This window comes from Chaetura pelagica, unplaced genomic scaffold (assembly GCF_000747805.2).
Source record: "Chaetura pelagica isolate M959 unplaced genomic scaffold, ChaPel_1.0 scaffold177, whole genome shotgun sequence".
In the NCBI taxonomy this organism is placed as follows: Eukaryota; Metazoa; Chordata; class Aves; order Apodiformes; family Apodidae; genus Chaetura; species Chaetura pelagica.
Window position 1 is genome coordinate 536,829 of NW_009953803.1, and position 20,434 is coordinate 557,262.

The 20,434-nt window shown below is 41.1% G+C and overlaps 1 protein-coding gene across 1 annotated transcript; it reads left to right on the forward strand.

Annotated features, from left to right (window-relative positions):
- The first annotated feature begins 230 nt into the window (after positions 1 to 230).
- On the forward strand, positions 231 to 19,997 carry RAD50 (RAD50 homolog (S. cerevisiae)). The gene is made up of 25 exons (XM_010001218.1): positions 231 to 401; positions 781 to 864; positions 1,102 to 1,253; positions 1,848 to 2,033; positions 2,185 to 2,389; positions 2,840 to 2,968; positions 3,721 to 3,886; positions 4,675 to 4,868; positions 5,893 to 6,099; positions 6,694 to 6,876; positions 7,076 to 7,233; positions 7,879 to 8,054; positions 8,712 to 8,949; positions 10,168 to 10,357; positions 10,592 to 10,718; positions 10,968 to 11,161; positions 11,457 to 11,567; positions 12,097 to 12,189; positions 12,270 to 12,383; positions 12,973 to 13,100; positions 13,899 to 14,123; positions 15,569 to 15,654; positions 16,074 to 16,216; positions 19,330 to 19,463; positions 19,811 to 19,997. Exons 1-25 carry the CDS (start codon positions 273 to 275, stop codon positions 19,995 to 19,997), a joined length of 3,939 nt encoding a protein of 1,312 aa, XP_009999520.1. The 5' UTR covers positions 231 to 272.
- The last annotated feature ends 437 nt before the right edge of the window (positions 19,998 to 20,434 follow it).

Sequence of the window (20,434 nt, forward strand, 5' to 3'; positions counted from 1 at the left end):
CTCCTGTGCTCCAATTTGCACCCATTACCCCTTGTCCTGTCACTGGCCATCACTGAGAAAAGCCTAACTCCATCTCCCTGACACTCACCCCTTACATATTTGTAACCATGGATGAGGTCACCCCTCATTTTATCATCGTATTATCTGCTCGTATGGATGTCTTGTCAGCTTTCAGTAACACCCCGTGATTCTGGGCTTTTCATGGGCTTTCCTTTGTTTTACAGGGCTTGTCACGTTTGCACTGCTGGCTCTGGAAGGCACGTTCTGCAGGGATGTCAAAGATTGAGAAGATGAGCATCCTCGGAGTGAGGAGTTTCGGGGTCGAGGATAAAGACAAACAGATCATCACTTTTTTTAATCCCTTAACTATTTTGGTGGGGCCAAATGGTGCTGGGAAAACGGTGAGGCCTTGCTCTGTGTTTGCTTTTTGACTTGCAAACTAAAACCTGGTTTTTAGCTCTGAAAGGCTTCAAAACGTGGATGATGATCCCTACAGAAAGGCGTTGATGATATTGCAGATATCTTGATGTTTACTGTCAGTGTTTTGTTGTTCTGCATTCCTGGAGAGCTGCTGTCACTCCAGGATTTTGTAGAAGGAAGTTCATCCAGATCCTGTTACAAACTAGTTTTGCAAAGTACCATAATCTCATGATACTCAAAAAATAAAATGTTATTCTCTGCTCGCCTCTTTAACTCCTTTGTAAATATTTGGGCTGTTTCTGTGGTTTTGTCTGTCCTCCCTCTTGTTTACCAGAAATTGATACTTTTCTGTTTCCTCAGACTATCATTGAATGTCTTAAATATATATCCACTGGTGATTTTCCTCCTGGCACCAAAGGCAACTCGTTTGTTCACGACCCAAAGGTAAAAGTCATAGTGACCAGATTCAATGTGTGTTTATTCCTAAGCCAAATATTTAGCTGCAATCAGTGTTGTGATGAGAACAGGGACACTCAGATTGTAGGCAGATGTGGGCTGGCCATAGTGCTTCAGGAAAAGCAGAGAGCTGGGGGGTGGATTAGAATAGAGCTGGGAAGGCACATATTCTTTGGGATGTTAAGAGTTTCCCTTACTCTTGTTTTTCTGCTGTTTCTACTAAAGGTTGCCAATGAAACAGATGTCAGAGCTCAGATCCGGTTGCAGTTCCGGGATGTCAACGGGGAGCTCATGGCTGTCCAGAGATCCATGGTCTGTACCCAGAAAGGCAAGAAAACAGAATTTAAAACACTGGAAGGTGTCATTACTAGAACAAAGTAAGTTTGTGGGTTTTTTCCTTACTTCCACATGAAGATGGGCTTAGGTATTTTTGTGTATAAGATGAGAAAATTGCAGAATGCATTCCTTGGAGTTGCTACCAGTGCTCTCAGGTTACAGCTGGGTGGGCTCATCACCTTGTGAGCTGGTTCAGAAAGCCTGCATTTCATAGGCACTGCTTGAGAACTATTTATACCTGTTAATTTGCATTTATCTGAAAATGGTATTAATAAAGATGTGGTTTGAAAGTAGCACTGTGTGGAGGATGTAGGCTTATACTTCCCTTTGCACCCTTTTCAGTTTCAGATCATTGTTGGCTCCTGCTTAACTCTGATCTCCACCAATTAAGCTGTGTTCATTTAACTACATCAAGGTTGTTTTTGCTCCCTCCAGTGGTTCTGCATAGATTTAAAATGTGTAGTAACCTTGACTACAAATCCTGACAGTGTTAACTGCATGTGTTGAACATGGCAATTATATGATGAAAAACTGTTACTCCTTAGGTTTTTAACTAGTACATTGCAATTATTCTGTTAAAAATGCAGTGTACTTTTACAATAAATAAGCTGGTTTTCTTCCTGTGTGCTCCACAGGCATGGTGAGAAGGTCAGCCTCAGCTCCAAGTGTGCAGAGATCGATCGGGAGATGATCAGTGCCCTTGGGGTTTCCAAATCAGTGATTAACAATGTCATTTTCTGCCACCAAGAAGAATCCAACTGGCCACTGAGTGAAGGGAAGGCCCTGAAACAAAAATTTGATGAGATTTTTTCAGCGACAAGGTTTGTTTCTCTTTACTGTAATTAAATAAAAACTAAGTAAGGAAATGTCTTCTCCAATACTGTAGGTTTGGATGCAGATGCCCAAGACATCGTTTCATACCTCAGTATTGCTGCATTGCCAGTGGAAACTGAACTTTTGTCTTTTTTAAAGGTATATTAAAGCACTGGAAACTCTCCGTCAGGTACGGCAGAAGCAAGGCTTGAGGGTCAAGGAGTGTCAGACAGAACTGAAGTATCTAAAGCAGAATAAGGAAAAGGCACAGGAAATCCAGGATCATCTTAGCAACAGAGAGGCTCAGCTGGCTGCTTCTAAGGAGAATGTAAAATCAATTGAGAGTCAACTTGATCCTCTACAGGTAACTTGCATGACAATGTTGTTAAGACTTTAACAGAAAAGGATACTTAAGTACTAAAGAACACAGGAAAATGTGAAAGCTGGACAAACTTCTTTGTTAAAATCTTACACTTCTATGCTGTTTCATCTGATCCTCTGCTCTGAAGCAGAACCTCAGCAAGCCTGGCAGATGCTGGTCTAATCTGTAAGCAGTTGTTGGAGGTTTGAGAACATAGTTTGTGAAAGTCTGGTAGTGGCATTGAGGGTTTGTAGCTTAGTTTAAAAATCTCTTTCTCAAATTCAGCTGGTAACTCCAACTATTATAAACAAAAACTAAACTAAAACTTAACCCCCTCTCTTAAAAAAAAAAAGCTGAAGGTTTTATACTTAGACTAACTATTGTATAGAACAATTGGTAATGGGATTTGTAAGCTGGTGATGTATTTTACTTAGAGCCTTCTCTCCTTTGCAGAGCACTCTGGAAGCAGTGGAACAGAATCTCACAAAAGTAATGAGGTTAGACAATGAGGTGAAAGCCCTGGAGAGCAGGAAGAAGCAGATGGAGAAAGATAATCAAGATTTGCAACAGAAGATGGAAAAGGTTGCCTATTAAATCCCGTGCTGCCATCCTTTCTGCTGAGGAATCAGGCTGTGAAATTAGTGTGGTTTTTATTGTGCATTAGATGTTGGTGAAGAACATGTTCACAGCCCACACAGCTCATGTGATTTATCAGATATTGCCAGGATGGCTTAATAAAGCTGTTCTGGTTCCTGTGTAATTTGGGCTAAATTGCTTTTTGGTGACTTTTCCCTCCACCATAGCCTGGCTTGCCAGGAAGGCAAACCTGACATAAGTCTTCCTTAAAGTGATAATGACTGGTAACAGTGCCCTACTTCATGTACCTGGAACATACCTACCTTGCCCTGTGTGGAGATGACAGCAAGCACTTGTTTTGACCAGTGAGGGATGTCTCCTGGTGTTAATATTGTTCATCTCCCTGCAGCTTTTTTCCTTCTCTTAAAATACAAAGTAACTGTCAGTTTTCTGCTGTGATTGTGTCAAGGCATTTCAAACTATTTTGACAAATGGAAATAAATTATTTAATGGTAAAAATTTAGATTAAGTCTTTTATCAGCATAAGAAAACGAGATTTTCTTGTTCCAGTTTTGCTTGTAGCATATTTCATTATTCTCAGTCTATGTCTTAGTACCCAAATTCTGTATGAGAGCTGTTTCTCTCTTATTTCTTGAATTCTCTTATGGTAAAAGCTATGCTTTTTTACAACAACATTAACTAGTTTATAAATGTAGTGAATCCAGAATAAAGTCAGGTTTTTTATATTTGGTGTGCAGGTTTTTCAAGGAACAGATGAACAGCTGAGAGATAGATATGAGAACCACCAGAGGACAGTGAAGGAGAAGGAGAGGAGATTATCAGACTGCAGACGTGAGTTGGACAGAGCCACTAAGGAATGCCAGAGATTTAACAGTGAGAAATCAGAACTACTTATTGAACGAGGTATTTTAGACTTCATCTATAACTTTGTATTTATTTTTAAAAGTAATGAAGACGTGTACTTGAACTACTGAGAAGAATCAAAGGGATTTGAACTGGAAAAACCTTAAAATGTGTGTGAGTTTGGGGCCCCCTGCACAGCATGGTTTGAGACTCCCCCAGGTGGACAGGTCTTAGTGTTTTTCTCCACTTGTTGTTTTGAGGTTTAATTACAACAGATAGTAACTTTCTTCTTAAATGGACCATCCTTTATAAAAATATTCAAAATAGTCAATTTATGGTGGTGTAGAACAGTATCAGTAACAGTTTGCAGCAGGGTTGTTTTCACTGTCTGAGCTTGTACTTTGTTAAGGTGATGAAAAATCTGTGGTTGTTTAAGTGGGTTTGAATCCAGAGAAAATGTGAGAGCTGAATGTTTGGCACATTCTCAGTGTCTCAGGTCAGGCTGGGGACTAGTCAGAGAGCTTTGGGAAGACATTCTTGCATCTATTGTGTATTTTTTGGATGGATTCTGGGAATTGCAGTGAACTGTAGTAGTCGAGACACAGAATTGATGCTACACACAATATGTTTGGGCTCAAGAGGCTTTCTTTGAAATTCTTGCTGCATTTTAGTTACCTGAAATAGCAAACACTCAAGCTGAAGTTTGTTTTTACTCGGGAGTTTTGTGTTGTTTTAAGATACTTTTGTTTCAAAGACTTTAAGGGAATAGTTACAACTGGTTTTGAGTCCTGAGTTGTATCTTCTGCCTCAGGCTTTGAGTGTTTATGTTGCGTTTTCTTTTTGTGGAGGTCGCCTCCAGCTGCAGGCAGATCGTCACCAGGAGCACATCACCACCAGGGATTCCTTAGTGCAGGCTTTGGCAGCACAGCTGGAATTTGATGGGTTTGAGCGAGCACCTTTTAATGACAGGCACATCACCAGCTTTCACAGGCTGCTGAAGGAGAGGCAGGACAGAGATGCAGAAGCTGCAAACCGTTTAATGGTAAGAGTGTTGTTGGTTTAGCAGTGTAGCTGGCACTGCTTTTGAGTGTGTTATGGGTCCATAGGTGTCTTCATGGTGCTGAGAGAAAGAGAATAATTCTAAGGAGGGGAAACTGAAGCCATTTTTGTGGTTCTAGAACAATGGGTTGCCTGAATCTTTCCATAGAAGTTAGTTTTGGGACTGAGAGTAACCATCCAGTGATCTGAATTGCCACATCTATCAAACAGGCAGTTCTTCAGAGGGGCTTTTCTCAACAGTCCTCTCATGCAGGTGGGTCACTGACAAGCTGAAACATCTGAGGAACAGTCACAATGGATATTCAAGATTTTAAACAGGTTTCTGTTCCTACAAGACAATTCAACTATTTATTGTTGACTATTCCTTTTCCCTTTTTTATATCACTTAGTAGCAGAATGTTTGTGTCCTGCTTGACTCTAAAGTCTACCAAAAATGTCAAAATACCAAATGATGAATAATTGTAGGCTTTATTTGTCAAAAGTTGAAAGCTGTTGAATAACTGCACCAGGGGAGGTTTAGATTGGATCTTAGAGGAAACTTCTTCACTGAAAGGGTTATCAAAGACTGGAACAGGCTGCCCAGGGAGGTTGTTAAATCACCATTCCCAGGGTGTTTAAAAGACAAGTAGATGTGGTGCTGAGGGACATGGTTTAACACTGAACTTGGTAGAGCTGGGTTAATGGTTGGACTGGATGATCTGAAAGCTCTTTTTCAACCAGAATTGTTCTGTTCTGTGGTTCTGTAATCAATGGGTTTAAAAACTAAGCCATATTTTGTTGAAGTCATCTTCAAACTGGAGGGGCTGTCCCAGAACACTTCCAGGGTGATGTAGCTGCATTTTCCTGTCCAAATGTTTCAGCAGAGATTTTTTGACAAGTTCTAGTTATCTAAGTATTTCCATGTCTTGTATTACAGTGGTGAATATTTGCAAGCTAGCCTGAAGAAGTGTTTCTAAATGTTTTCCTGTGAAAAAATTACTGAGTATCTGTTTGCTGCCTTCTTTCAGAGAGAATTTGAACGAAAAGAAGCAATGAAACAAAAGCAGATAGATGAAATAAGAGACAAGAAAACAGGATTAGAACGAACCATTGACCTGAAAGCAGACATTCAAAACAAGAAACAAGATGAGCTGAAGAATGTAAAATATGAATTGCAGCAGTTGGAGGGGTTTTCAGACAGAATTCTGGAGCTGAATCAGGAGATTGTCACCACAGTAAGTTAATGGAATTGAAAACTGTGTACAAGTTTGTAGTGAAGGCTTTTGGCATTGTCATAAAACAAACAAAAAACCACAAAAACCTTCTGTGTTTTCTCCATCACACAAACACCACAGCCTGTGTCCTTCTGCATGTGTCCTTACCAGTCTTGTACCTGTCAATTCTCTGACATCTGCGGGAAGCAGGGAAGGGACTTTGTACAAGACCTTGGAGTGAGGACAAGGGAGAATGGATTAAAACTGAAAGAGGGAAGATTTAGGTGAGACATGAGGAGGAAATTCTTGAGTGTGAGGGTGGTGAGCCCCAGGCTGCCGAGGGAAGCTGTGGCTGCCCCATCCCTGGCAGTGTTGAAGGGCAGGTTGGATGGGGCTTGGAGCAACCTGGGCTGGTGGGAGGTGTCCCTGCCCATGCAGGGGGGTTGGAACTGGATGAGCTTTAGGGTCCCTTCCAACCCAAACCATTCTGTAGTTCCATGACAATGATAATGCTGCCAGGCAGCTTGAAGAGCTTTTTTTCCTCATTTCCTTTAGTTAGAATTTTATTGATTTGTGTAATTATTTAAGTGTTCTGGTCTTTCCTTTTTTGCTTAGGAACATGAGCTGGAGAAGGCTGAGAAGAACAGCAGTGTGGAAGCACTGGAACTGGAAGTGCAAACTCTGCAGAATGAGAAAATAAACCTGGACAAAGCTCTGAGGAAGCTGGATCAAGAGATGGAACAGCTGAATCTACATACCCAGACAATTACCCAAGTGGAGATGCTGAAGAGAAACAAAGTAATTTTTCTATCATCATCTCAAAAGAAAGGGGCAATAAATTAACACAGTCCCTTCCAGATCTGTGTGTTTCAGGTGTTTATGAAGTTGTATGTAAAGGTGCTGGCTGGCTTCATAGAAGCCATTAACTCCATGATGCATTGAGGGACATCATCTTAAAGTGATATAAAAATTAATTGAAAATGCTTCATTTCCCCAGGCAGAAAAAGAAGAGCAGATCAGAAAAACAAAATCAAGACATTCTGATGAACTGACATCACTCTTGGGATACTTCCCAAATAAAAACCAACTAGAAGACTGGCTTCATGGTAAAAACAGAAAGATTAATCAGACAAGGGATAATCTTGCTGGCCTGAAGTAGGTATTAATTGAATTGGTTATGTCTCTATAAACATTTATGTAATTATGAATTTAAATATTGGAAAGTGTAATTAGCTTAACGTGCATGTTACTTTAATTCATTATTATTCATTGAGGTATCTACAAAATCAAAGAAAGAAAGCAGATAGCAAATTATTGTTCTGGAGCAGCCTTAGGTAGAGCAGTTTGTTAGAAAGGGTAGGAAACATCAGCACACTGTGCAGGGACACCCCTGAACTTCCACAGAACAAAGCAATCCAAGATTTTAAGTATAACAATGTTGTGTATTTCAGAAGTATGAACAGGAGAAGAAGGATGCTCCCCTTCTTTGCTGTAGAGGTTCAAATAACTGCAATAGAGGAAAAACGTTTTTATTCTATTATTTAGAAAATTTTGTGTGGCTTTGTCTTTAGAAATTGGTTTCTCATCATTAAGCATCTAGAAAACAAAGGGGAATTAAAGTCAAACACTGTATGCTGTACTTAATTTTAAAAAAGATGTTACAGATTTTCTGAGTAATCATTACAGAAGACCTGAGAAGAGCTCTGTAACAGCAATTTCAGGTTAAATTTCCATGGTTTTGGTTTTGCTTGAAAGAGCTGGAAACCTCCTGTAACAGGAGTGTGTGTGTCGATGTTTCAGCAAACGTCTGGCGTCCGTGGAGTGTCACAGAACTTATGTCAGCACTGAGCTCAGGAGGAAAGAAGAGCAGTTGTCCCTTAATGAAGAAAGACTTCTGGATGTTTGTGGAAGCCAGGATTTCGAGAGTGATCTGAGCAAACTTCAGGATGAAATTGAGAAGAGCTCAAAGCAGCGAGGTAAGTTCTGCTCAGCTCTGCTTCTCAGCCTAAAGCTTGTTTGATGTGTAAGCCACGGGGGGAGCCTGTTGCTTGCACAGGACAAACAGCACACAAACTGACTTAAGGGGGGTCTGTACTGAATCTGACTGGTTTTTAACAATTTCAGTTAGTCAGGATCAGGTGGTGTAATTCCTTCAGTTGATTCTCTTCTTGTCTGTAAGTGAAGTATCTGGTTGGGTTTATGGTAATTCCTTCAGTTGACTCTTATTATCTGTAAGTGAAGTATCTGGTTGGGTTTATGGCAAATGTAGATCAAAGCTGAGATGTTTGATCTGCTGGCTGTGAGAATAAGTACAGAGCCAACTGTTGGGTGTGAGTTACCAAGGGAGAAATAGTAATTTCTGAAGGAAATTCTTATTTTTGGTGTTAATTACAGAGGGATCAGCGTGGTTCAATAGAAGAGGATAATCTAGGTTGGTGAGAGCTCCAGGAAATTCTCTGGGCAGCCTGCTGAAGGCAGGGGCAGCACTGAATCCAGACCAGGGTGCTTAGGGCTGCTCCAGTTTCCTGCCTTGGTGATTTTGTGGGTTAGAATTTTGTCTGACTTAGGGTAAATACTTTACCTACTTCTGGTTATGCACTGTACATAAAACCTCATGTCTCTTTTTAACCCAGCTGTGCTTGCTGGAGCCACTGCAGTTTATTCCCAGTTCATTACCCAGATGACAGAGGAGAACCAGTCATGCTGTCCCGTGTGTCAGAGGGTTTTTCAGACAGAGGCTGAGCTGCAAGATGTAATTAGTGACCTGCAGTCTAAGCTGCGTCTTGCTCCAGACAAACTGAAGTCAACAGAGTCTGAGCTTAAAAGAAAAGAGAAAAAACGGGATGAAATGATGAGTCTCAAACCACTTAGGTAAAGTGCCATGTTGTTGTGAGCTTTTCTCTTACCTTCCTGTTTTTTTGATTATTATAAATTATGCTGACATCAAGGAAGCTTTGTTTTAGGGCTAGTTAATTCATTCAAAAATTTCCTTCTTGTGATAAGTATTTTGCTAGCATTTGTTCTCGACTCCTTGGAACTTAAAAAGTGGTTGTATATTGACTTTTCTACCACTTATTTACACTATACAGACATGCTTCCCCTCCTTGGTTTTTATCATTGTAGTTTAAAATGCACAGGCTGCTTTTGTTGACCCTCCAATGTTTTCATACCATGTCACCATAACTATATTCCTTAAAAATGCTGAAATGGAAGTTGTGTAGACATAAGGGGAGCTGCACCTACACTGACACTTTAATAATCTTGATTTATATCTCTGTTAGCAATAGTTTTTGTTCCTGGTAGTTTTGTATGGATTGTGATGCTCTAGAAAGACATCTGTGTATTTTATAGTGGATTCTCAAGGCCATTAATGTTTCCTTGAGGTTCATTCATGTGCAGTTCCATCGTTTGGGAAAGCATCTCTGTCTCTGATAACCTGTATTAGATCTGACTGAATTTATTCCTTTAGTTATTTAATTAACAAATTGAGAAAAGGTGCCTACAGTATTTTCCAGTTTCTGGGCTGAATTATTCTGCATTTTTCATGCTATGAAAATACTAGACAGGCTGTTTTGTTGTTGCTTCCCTTTTCTCTTGCTGTTGCCTCCCTCTAAAACAGAAACAGTCATCACCAGCTCTAAAGAGTTTTTGTCCTGTTTCTTTCTTAGCATATGAAAAGCATTTAAAATAAGAGTGTGCAGGTTTCCTGGCAGTGGGTGAAGAGGCTTCAGTCTCAAGAAATTTACAGACTGTTCTGAGAGAAATTTGGAGAATGAAGAAGTTAGGAGGGTGGACCTTTCCTTCACAAGAGGGCACTCTTGCATGCTGAGTTTAGACCCTGTCAGGAGCACTAAGTTTAAAACCAAGAGATTTTGTTTCCTACTTTCTTCCATCTCATGTGTCTAAAACGAGGGACGTGTCACCTTAACTGGGTGTGTAACATCAACCTCACTGAACGTGAGCAAGATGATTTGGGGTAAATTTAGTCTTCCATTATTAAATCATATCACAGACTTTGTGATCTTGAATATCTTACGTTTGTGCTGCTGTTTTTGACAAGGGAAATTGTATGGATTTGTTTTATTTAAGGCAAACTGTAGTTGAACTCCAGGAGAGGGACATCCCAGACTTGAGGAACAAGCTACAGAGTGCCAACAGGGAATTAACAGCCCTGAAGAGTGAGATAGAAGAACAGGAATCCCTCTTGCAGACAGCTTTGTCTGAGGAGAAGGGTGCCAAGGCATGTTTACAGGATGTAACACTAATGGAGAGATACCAGGTATGCTTTGGGAATTTCTTTTAATATCTAAAATGATACTCACTTGCTGGCATTTAAATATGTGGTTATTCAGTAGTCTGACAAAACCTAGAGGTCTTGAGTCTTTTCAAGCAAAGTAAAAATACTTTAGAAGACAGAATACCATAGGGGATCTTGTAAAACTTTGGGCTCTATGTACTGATACATTGTTAAACACTAATGCAGTGCTAATAGCACTTTTCCTCCTACTTTCAGGCTGATATTAGGGATGATGAACGAAAAATTGCTCAGCAGGAGGCAAAGCTGCTGGGGGTTGATTTGACTAGAACTGTTCTGCAAGTAAGCCAAGAAAAACAGGAGAAAAAACACTTGTGGGATACAGGTAGGTCATTCAAAACTGTTCTTTCATTTTTATATTGAAAATAATGTTCTAAACTTGCTGCCATTAAAGTATTAAGCTTTAATGTCCTTATTTTACATTCTGAAATGACAGTATTCTAAGTTTGTGGGTTGATTTTTTTTGGTGAGATGAAACAACAGCTTTAATGTAGAGTTACATTTTCATAAGGAAGACAGTCCATGTTGTTCATATCAGACTGACTGTTTAACTCTGTGTTTGTTTTCACTACAGTTACTGGTAAAATCGAGTTAAACCAAAAACTCAAGCAAGACCAGCAGAGTCAGATCCAGCAGCTAAAAAGTGCAGTTAATGAGCTCAAAGCAGAGAAACTTCAGATTTCCAGCAAAATGCAGCGGCGCCAACAACTGGAGGAACAAACAGTGGAATTAACCACTGAAGTTCAGGCCTTATACAGGGAGATCAAGGTAGGAAATACTCTTGATTGTTAACCCTTAGAGCTTTGTTGTCCTGGGGAAAAAATCCAATCATATTATATTTAACATGGTCTGTAATCCTAGCAAATGGGATGTGTTTTTAAACCTTTGTCCTGTTCTGCTATGGGATATCTTGGGGAATTTCCAGAGCTTTATTAACACATATTTTCATAACATCAGCCAAAAAAAGAAAAAAGTAACCACGTGGCTTCTTTTACCACTTGAAAAATTGTTGGTCTTTAGCAGAAGGAGGAAATAAAGAGGACTTTCTCCAACTGCTTTTCAGGAAGCGAAAGAACAGGTATTTCCTTTGGATGCAACTTTAGAAAAACTGCAGCAGGAGAAGGAGGATCTAATGAATAAAAAGACTGCAAGTAATAAGGAAACACAAGAGAAGGTTTGTTTGCTTTTGGCCTAGCTGGGAGATGGGACTGTTTATGTTCAGGCATGGATGGAAGCCATGGGAATGAATTCCCAGCAGTGACTTCAAAGGAATGGTTTAGACTTGTGCAACTTTAGGGAGAAAAAGGAACTTAACTCAGTCAGGAGGTGACCTCGATTGTAATTAACCTTCAAATGGCTTCTAGGGACATTGGGGAACATTTAGTGGCCAAGGGAATTAAAAGCCCATTTCAGTAGATCTAAGAGAACTATCCAGGATGATGGTCACCTGTCCTTGCCAAGAGACAAACCTGTTCTCAGGTGAAGTGGCCCTCTGGTGTAAGCACAAATGTGCCATTTGCATTGGCAAATGTTTTTGTGGTAATGAGGGTTTAAAAAGCTGAAGGCTTTACTAGTAAATTAAAGGCAGTTATGAAAAGGAATTGTACTTAAACAACAGTGTTATCTGGTGCCTGATTTTTGATACAGAGTTTATCAGTTCTTGGACATGCAACTGCATTTCATTTGAAATATTTTCTCTGCAGATAAATGGCATAAAAGAGAAAGTTAAAGATATAAACAAGTATGTGAAAGAGATTGAAAACTACATTCAACAAGGAAAAGAAGAGTATAAAAAGGTAACCTAAAAGCCAGTCAATAAAAAGTTGACATCAAAAGCACTCATGTGCTTAAGTTGTATGTCATTTTATTTCTTTAGCAAAAGGAGTCTGAACTTGATGAAGTGAATTCTCAGTTAGCTGCCTGTGAGAGACAGAAGGAGAAGATAAGTAAAGAGATGGAAATGATTCGACAAGACATCGACACCCAAAAGGTAGGTGTGTTGTTTTACAGTAAAGTCAACTTGAAACAATTTCTGGGTTTGGTTTAAATCTGCCCAGGTTTGTAGTGGTGCAGAGTTTGTCTGCTCCTGATTTACTCAATCAGAATAGCTGCTACACATGGAGTAGGCTGAAAAAAGGCTTGAGATTTGACTGTGCAAAAGTAGATGGATTTAGAAAAGCGTTTGACTCAGTTTGTGGTGTTTCTAAAAGGCTAAGTCTGTTGGGATAGTAGCCAGCATTTTCAAAAGTGTGAGGAATACCTGCCTTCTGACATAAGGTACCATGTTGCAGCTACCACAAGTTGTTAGTTTACTTCAGGTTCTTGTCATGTACTTGTGTATCTATTTCCAATGCTGGTTACCTTCCTTACAGGAAGGGTCACTTCTCCCCATTCTGCCTCACCTCTTCCTCTCCAGAACCTGGAAAGGTGAGATGGGGACTTGGTTAAATCTCATCCTAAATTAGTTGCCCAGTTTGAAACATGGATGAATATTTGCACACAGGTTCACTGCCTGTGGCAGTAAATAGTGTAGCAATTCACTGAAACCTGGTACAAGTTCTTGCTCTCTGTGGAGGCAGGTCCAGGAGAGGTGGCTGCAGGACAACCTGACCCTGAGGCAGCGGAACGAAGAGCTGAAAGGGGTTGAAGACAAAATCAAACACTTCATGAAGGAAATGGGAGAGATGAAAGTTCCACAAATGAAAAAGTAAGCATCTTCAGAACAGAGCAGTGTGCTTTGCACAGGATTTCACTGAGGGTCTGAATGTCACATTGGCTGTGGTTTAGGGTGCTTCCCGGCCCACCTTTCTCCCCATCCATGTAAATATTTTCCTCTTTCCAACTCATCCTTGCATAATATCCCCATGAGAACACAGAAATGACCCAGTGAAAGGAGATGGTGCACATCTCTGTGCACCTGTGCATGTACCTGTTCCACTCTGCTCCAGTTTCTTTAGTGACTTCCACTGGTAAATCCACATTTAAAAAAATAATGTAAGTCTCTGGATAAGAATATTTAGTTTTCATTTTCAGTCTGCTCATTTAGGTCTCAGCAGCAAGTGTTATGTTTATTTCAGTAGTTTAATATTCATTGCTCAGATAAGACACACTTTTGAAAAGAAATCAGCCCTGTACTAATTCTTGTGTGTGAACCATTATTCAGCTTCCTAGAGGTTACCCAATTAATTAATCTTACTTTGCTCAGTGTCCTAATTCAATTCCATCTATGAAATTAATTATTTTATGTGTTTCTATGTCTAGTACTTTGGCATTTGAGTTTGATAACTTGCCTCTCCCACTCTGACTAGTGATTTCAATGTGTTTTTAACACACTTTAAAATATTTTCATTTCAATAATGTCACTAATTTCTGTGACATTTAGTGCTGCTTTAACTGTTACTGACTTTGTAGATACAATACAATGAGTTGCTGTCTAACACAAACTGATTTTAAAACTGTGAGATACTAAATACAAAAGGCCTGTGTGTCAATTATGGTTTCACAGTGAAAAAAAGCACTTAGAGGAGCAAATAGAATCCCTGAAAAGAAACCATCATGTTGCACTTGGCCGGCAACGGGGGTTTGAGGAAGAGATTCTCCGGTTTAAAAAGGAGCTTCGAGACTCCCAGTTCAAAGATGCAGAGGAGAAATACAGGGAGATGATGATTGTCATGAGAACCACAGAGCTGGCAAACAAAGATCTGGACCTTTATTACAAGGCTCTTGATAAGTAAGTACTGTTGTGTGAGGGTAATTCTGGCTTTATTATTATGGATCACCTTGGCGCAAAAGCTGCTGGAAAAGGGAGCACAGAAGAGATGTGGCTGAGGATGGAGTGTCATGCTGAATAGATGGGAACTTTCAAGTTGAGGAGACAGATCTAAGTGGTTATTAAACACAGTGATATAGAGGAACCCCATTTTAAGCAGTTTTAATGATATAATAAATACGTTTAGTATTAGAATGTAAACTCACCCAAAATATATTTTGGAAGATTGAAATTGTTGAGAACGTGTTTAGTTCTTCCCTTTCAGCTTAAATGGAAATGCACTCCAAGAATTTTCCTTTTTAGAATTCAGAAGCTTTTTGTGTAGTATCAAATCATCTATTGTTTCTATTTAAGGCAAAGCAGGAAATCAGTCTTGTCATTTCAAGAAGCATAGATCAGCATCACTTATTGGTAATCAGCTGAAAAATCGGTGAGAGAAACATTATCTCTAATGGCCAGAGATTGAAACCTGCATCTGTAGATGGGAAAACCAACACTCTGCTATCAATTGATCCTTATCAACTTCAATATTTAGAGGCTTGTGATAAGTATTGATGAGGAATGCATTCTTTAGTTTACTTGTGTCAGTAGTTGAAAATACTTTCTTCTTTGCTCAGACTTAACAGACCCTGTTATAGTTGGTACTCCAGGATACCCCAGAACAGGTGGAAAAAATTCCTGTAAGAGGGGAGGTAGGAAAAGTATAGGTAAAAGTCCATTTCAGAAGAGTAATTTATTTCCACCATGTTTTTAGAAAGAAGGCAGTGGCATAAACTGAGCAAGCATTTCTTTCATTACAGAGCACTTTTGCTATGGAAGGCAAGTTAGAAATGTCCTTTCCTGAATGCTTTCATTAGGAATCATTTATTAATTAACCAGGGAAATTAAATTGAAACTTAATGCCAGTGCCTCTAGTTATTATGTCTACTTGGGTAATTATAAATTCAATTCCAATACAGAATTCTCTGCTCTGAAAAAACTTGACAGGTTCTCCTTTCCTCCTGAGGCCCAGTTATGTGCTCTGCTGGGGACAGTTCCAATGAACTTTTATGTTGGACTTCACATGAGATTCATCTTCTTAGTGTCAGTGTGAAAATGGACCTGACAGAAACTACAAATCTCTTAACAAGTCAAGTAAAGGTGCTCTCCATGGAGTGACTAACTGCAAGGCTCCTTGTCTTCACTACTCTGCTACCTCTTGAGGCTGAGCTGTTTCTGAGAGTAGAATTACACAAGGGAGTGTTTAATCTTCAGCTACTTCTGCAACAAACTAGTACTTGCTACATTTTTAGTTAAGTTATTTAGGGCATGGAAAGGGAGCTTCTGCCTGCCTTAAAGCTTCTGTAGTCCATAGCAGTCCATGGCTGCACCTCTAACAATTTGCACTTCTTGTTGTTGTTCTTTAGAGCAATAATGACATTTCACAGCATGAAGATGGAAGAAATCAATAAAATCATTCGTGACCTTTGGCGAAGTACCTACAGAGGACAAGGTTTGTAATTCTGGGTAGTTTTGCCCATAGGTAACATTTGGTACTGAGCACTGGTCACTGAAAAGTGTTTGTTCAAAGTATTGAAAATCCAGGATCTAAAGAGAGTTGGCTCCATTCTAAAGGCTACACCACTTGGTCACCATTATAGTATCTTTCACTGCACATTATGTAGTTGATTACAGGATCAACAGAGGTAATTTTACCTGGTTTCCAAAGCTCTGGTTTCTTTGAGACAGGGAAACTACATGAGTTAATTCCTTCAGTTTTGGAAAACGTAATTTCAAAGATGTATCTATGAGTGGGAGTCCTGAAGAACATCTTTGATGGTTTCTGCATATCCTGCCTCTCAGCTCTGTTTAATCCTATGATACTTTCAAAAGTTTTTGATCATGTAAAAACCCTCTCCTTCTTATTTTCAGATATTGAATATATAGAAATTCGTTCAGATGCAGATGAGAATGTCTCAGCCTCTGATAAAAGAAGAAGTTACAATTACAGAGTAGTCATGATCAAGGGGGACACAGCACTGGACATGCGAGGGAGGTGCAGTGCTGGGCAGAAGGTAACACCCTGTTGGAGTGTGTAGTGAAGCCTGAGGTGAATGTGGGAGAGCACTGCCCTGAGGTGACCCTGAACTGGCTCCAACTCTAATACACAAAGTGCACAGCTTCCCTTCTCTGCAGCTGGGTTTTCCTCAGAGTATGCAATGTGTGAGTCTGAACATCTGAACCTGTGTGGTGGTGTAGCTGGGGAGTGGTCTGAGTCCCTGCAGGAGTGAAGGCTTCAGCTTCCCTCTCCTCAAGTCCAGTGTCTCTCACTAGTGACCACTAAGGTTCCCACAGCTTTAGGTCTGTTGCCTTCCTCCCATATTTCTTCCTCCCTGAGGGCTGGCCCTTGGTCTTCTTTTCAGAACTGCATCTGCCTTTGCCCTGTATTTCTCCAGCTGGGCCTCAGCCCTGGCTGCCAGCTGTGGGCTCTGCCCTCTGCCCATTCAGTGATCTCAGTACCAGAATAATTCCCACTGGCCACAGGGCCTGAGCTCTCACCTGCCTCGACCAGGGGTTCATCCCAGTTCATCACTCCTCTTTCACATACTGGGGCTTGGGAGGTTTTGTTTCCAGCTGACATGTTGTGACACAGCATCTAAAATATTCCTCAGCAAGAGAAAAGAATCAGCCTTGTTCCTCCACCTCCAAAATCACCATCTGTACTGATTTTTTTAATTATTTTTTTTAAGAGCTGAGATATGTTAAACATAATACCTGTAGCCATTTGACACCTGGCATATTGGTTATGCAGCTTGGGCAGCCAAAGCTACCTACAGCAGGAAGCTGCTGCTTCCTTAGATGTCTGGCCAGCAAGAGCAGGGAGGTGATGGTGCCTCAGTGCTGGGCACTGGTGAGGCTGCACCTCCAGCACTGGGGGCAGTTCTGGGCCAGTCACTAAGGACATGGAGGGCCTGGAGCTTGTCCAGAGGAGAGACACCAAGCTGGGGAAGGGACTGGAGAACAAGTCCTGTGAGGAGTGGCTGAGGGAGCTGGGATGTTTAGTTTGGAGAAGAGGAGGCTGAGGGGAGACCTCATTGACCTTTCTGCCTGAAAGGGTTGTAGTGAGGTGGGTGTTGGTCTCTTCTCCCAAGTGAGTAACAACAGGACCAGGGGAAATGACCTGAAGTTGTGGCAGGAGAGGTTTAGATTGGGTATTAGAAAGAATTTCTATACTGAAAGAGCAGAGGGAGGTGGTTGAGTCACCATCCCTGGAGGTATTCAAGAAACATGTAGATGTGGCACTTCAGAGTGCTGCTCTCCATCTTCGGTAAGTCATGGGTAACAGGAGAGGTGCCTGAGGACTGGAGGACAGCAAATGTCACACCAGTCTACAAGAAGGGCAAGAAGGAGAACCTGGGTAAGGGGAGATGGAGTTAGGCTTTTCTCAGTGATGACCAGTGACAGGACAAGGGGTAATGGGAGCAAATTGGAGCATAGGAGGTTCAAGGTGAATATCTGAAAAAAACTTCTTTGCTGTGAGAGTGCCAGAGCCCTGGGCCAGGCTGCCCAGGGAGGCTGTGGAGTCTCCTTCTCTGGAGACATTCCAACCCACCTGGATCCTGTGTGATGTGCTCTGGGTGCCCCTGCTCTGGCAAGGGGGTTGGGCTGGGTTGAGCTTTCGAGGTCCCTTCCAACTCCTAGAATTCTATGATTCAGAGCAATTTCTAGTGGCTGAGGTTGTAGGGGGTTTTTGTGGGTGTTTTTTGGTGGAGTGTGTGTGGTTGGTTTTGTTTGTTTGATTTTTTTGGGTGTGTGTGTTGGTGGTTGGACTCGGTGATCTCAGAGGTCCTTTCCACCCATGGTGATTCAGTGAAACGTTTCCACCAGAACAAGTGACTTTGCTAAATGCAGATTTAGTAGAAAGAGACAAAGATGCAGCCAGGGCTGCTCTTATTTCTTCCCTGCTGGGATCCTTGGTGCTCTGTAAATAGAAGCCCTGGAGAGCTCTCCCAGACACTTAAGGGTCTCTGTGCAAGGTGCCAGTGACAATCCAGCCTGAGGACACTACAGCTGTGTGAGGAGATGCCTTCTCCTTCCTCCTCTGCTGGAGCTTTCTGCCCCCCTTCCCTCTGCAGTAGGTGAGGGGGCTGTGATGGCAGAACCTACAGATTTCTCTGTTGAGAAAGAATCAACATTATCTGAAGTAACAACCTGCAACTTCCTTACCTCCAGAGTAGAAATTCCCACTGTGTTGCTCACTGCAGCAGAATTCCACTGGCAGCCAGGCCTTTTCCAGGAGCAGATGGTACAGACTGGTAAAAAAAAATGAAATCAAAGAATGGAACAAAATGATACATGATATTTTTAAGTGCTGAGATCAACAGAATCATGGAAGGATACTCCATGAGGGGATGAATCCTGTGTTGTTGCTTGAATATGAAAAATACTGTCAAATTAATTCCCACCTAAGTGTAATTTTGAAAATTCCATACTAATTCTGGGGGAAATCCAAACCTGAGAAAACAGCAGTATAGGCAAAAGTTGTGTCCTCTCCTCAGGTGTAGTCTGGGATGTTAACGTTAGAGCCCAATGTAAATGAGAGTGAAACTTGTTCATAGGTTCTTAATTTACATTCTGAGAATTCTTTGATCATGAGCTGCGATGCCAGCAGTCGTGATAGTTGGAAAGTATTTCTGGCAGCACAGTTTCCATCATGTGTTCTCTGATTTTCAGTAGTTCAGGAGATCTAATAATTCTGTGATCAGGCACATTGATACAAAACTAACTTGTAAGGTGGGAAATCTGGTTCCCTCAGTTGCAGGGAGGTGACAGGAGCTCAGTCACTGCCCCCCTGCTGCCTGTAGAAACCTAGGGGCTGCAGGGGAGTGCGGAGGGGAGGGGAATCACCCCGGGTTGGAACCCTTACTTCTCCTGACTTTTGATGATTTGACTTCTCACTGTGTTTTCCCAACAGTGCTTTGTAGAACTGATATTCAAACTTGAAGTTTTAATGTGGGTCTTTTTTGTCTGTAACATTAGTAATTGACGTTTTGTCACCCGCACCTTGTTGTGTAAACTTCAGTCAGTTTGTGAGGGCACGATAAGCACCATCTTACATGTAGTTCCTCTAGAAACACTTCAAAGAGTGAGACTTAAGTGGTGTTTGGGTGGGTTTTTTTCCCCTTAGGTTCTTGCTTCTCTCATCATCCGTCTGGCTCTAGCAGAAACATTCTGTCTCAACTGTGGCATTTTGGCCCTGGACGAGCCAACCACCAACCTGGATCGCGAGAACATCGAGTCTCTCGCACATGCCCTGGTGGAGTAAGTGATCTCTTCTTGGACAGCTTCAAGATGGGGAGTTTTCAAGTGTTAACAGTAGCCAGCAGAGGGGAATTAATAATGTTTTAACCTGGCATGTCTTTGTTGGCATCTGCAGTTAAACATGCAGAGCTGTAGTTTTAGATTCTTCATTTGGAAAAGGAAAAATACTTATTAAATAGTCTGGGATTTTTTTGTGTGGGTAAAAAGAGTTGCTGAGCTGCTTTAGATTGCTTGGCAGTTTATCATTCATTATCAGTAGTTAAGTATTTTTGTCCTATGTGTTTTCACATTCTATAAAAGTAGAATGTGGTTTAGCTGAGCATTAAGTAAATGATCTCTCTTTGTAGGATAATAAAAAGCCGCTCCCAGCAGCGTAACTTTCAGCTTCTGGTGATAACTCATGATGAGGATTTTGTTGAACTTCTGGGCCGTTCTGAATACGTGGAAACGTTCTACAGGATAAAGAAGAACATTGACCAGTGCTCTGAGATCATGAAATGCAGCGTCAGCTCCCTGGGCTCCTATGTCCATTAGAATTTAAATTACAGATTGTAGACTGGCTCAGCTGCCAGAGCTCAAATGAAGGCAGCTGAAAATACAGTTCCTTCTGCTAGAGACTGAAACTGTTAGACTTTTAACCTTTGGTTCTTTCTGCATCATTCTGTGCCTGGGTTTAAGAGTCACCATCAGTTGGAAGAATTTTAATGAGTACAAGGCAGTTAACTTTTAGATGTATCTTACTCTTTACAAGTGAAAATAAAGTCGTGATGTTCTTTGTGTATGTCCTGGTGAGGAGATCCAGATGCAGGTTCTTTGGCACAGCTGCAGCTCTGGCCAGAGAATGGGGCTTGGTCTCCAGCCTGAGGGCAAGTTCATGGCTGAGTTCTGACTCTCCAGCCAAAGGATGTTTGTAGCTCTCTGCCCAGTCTGCACAAGATTCAAAAAGAACTTGTACTGCTTCCTCTACCAGG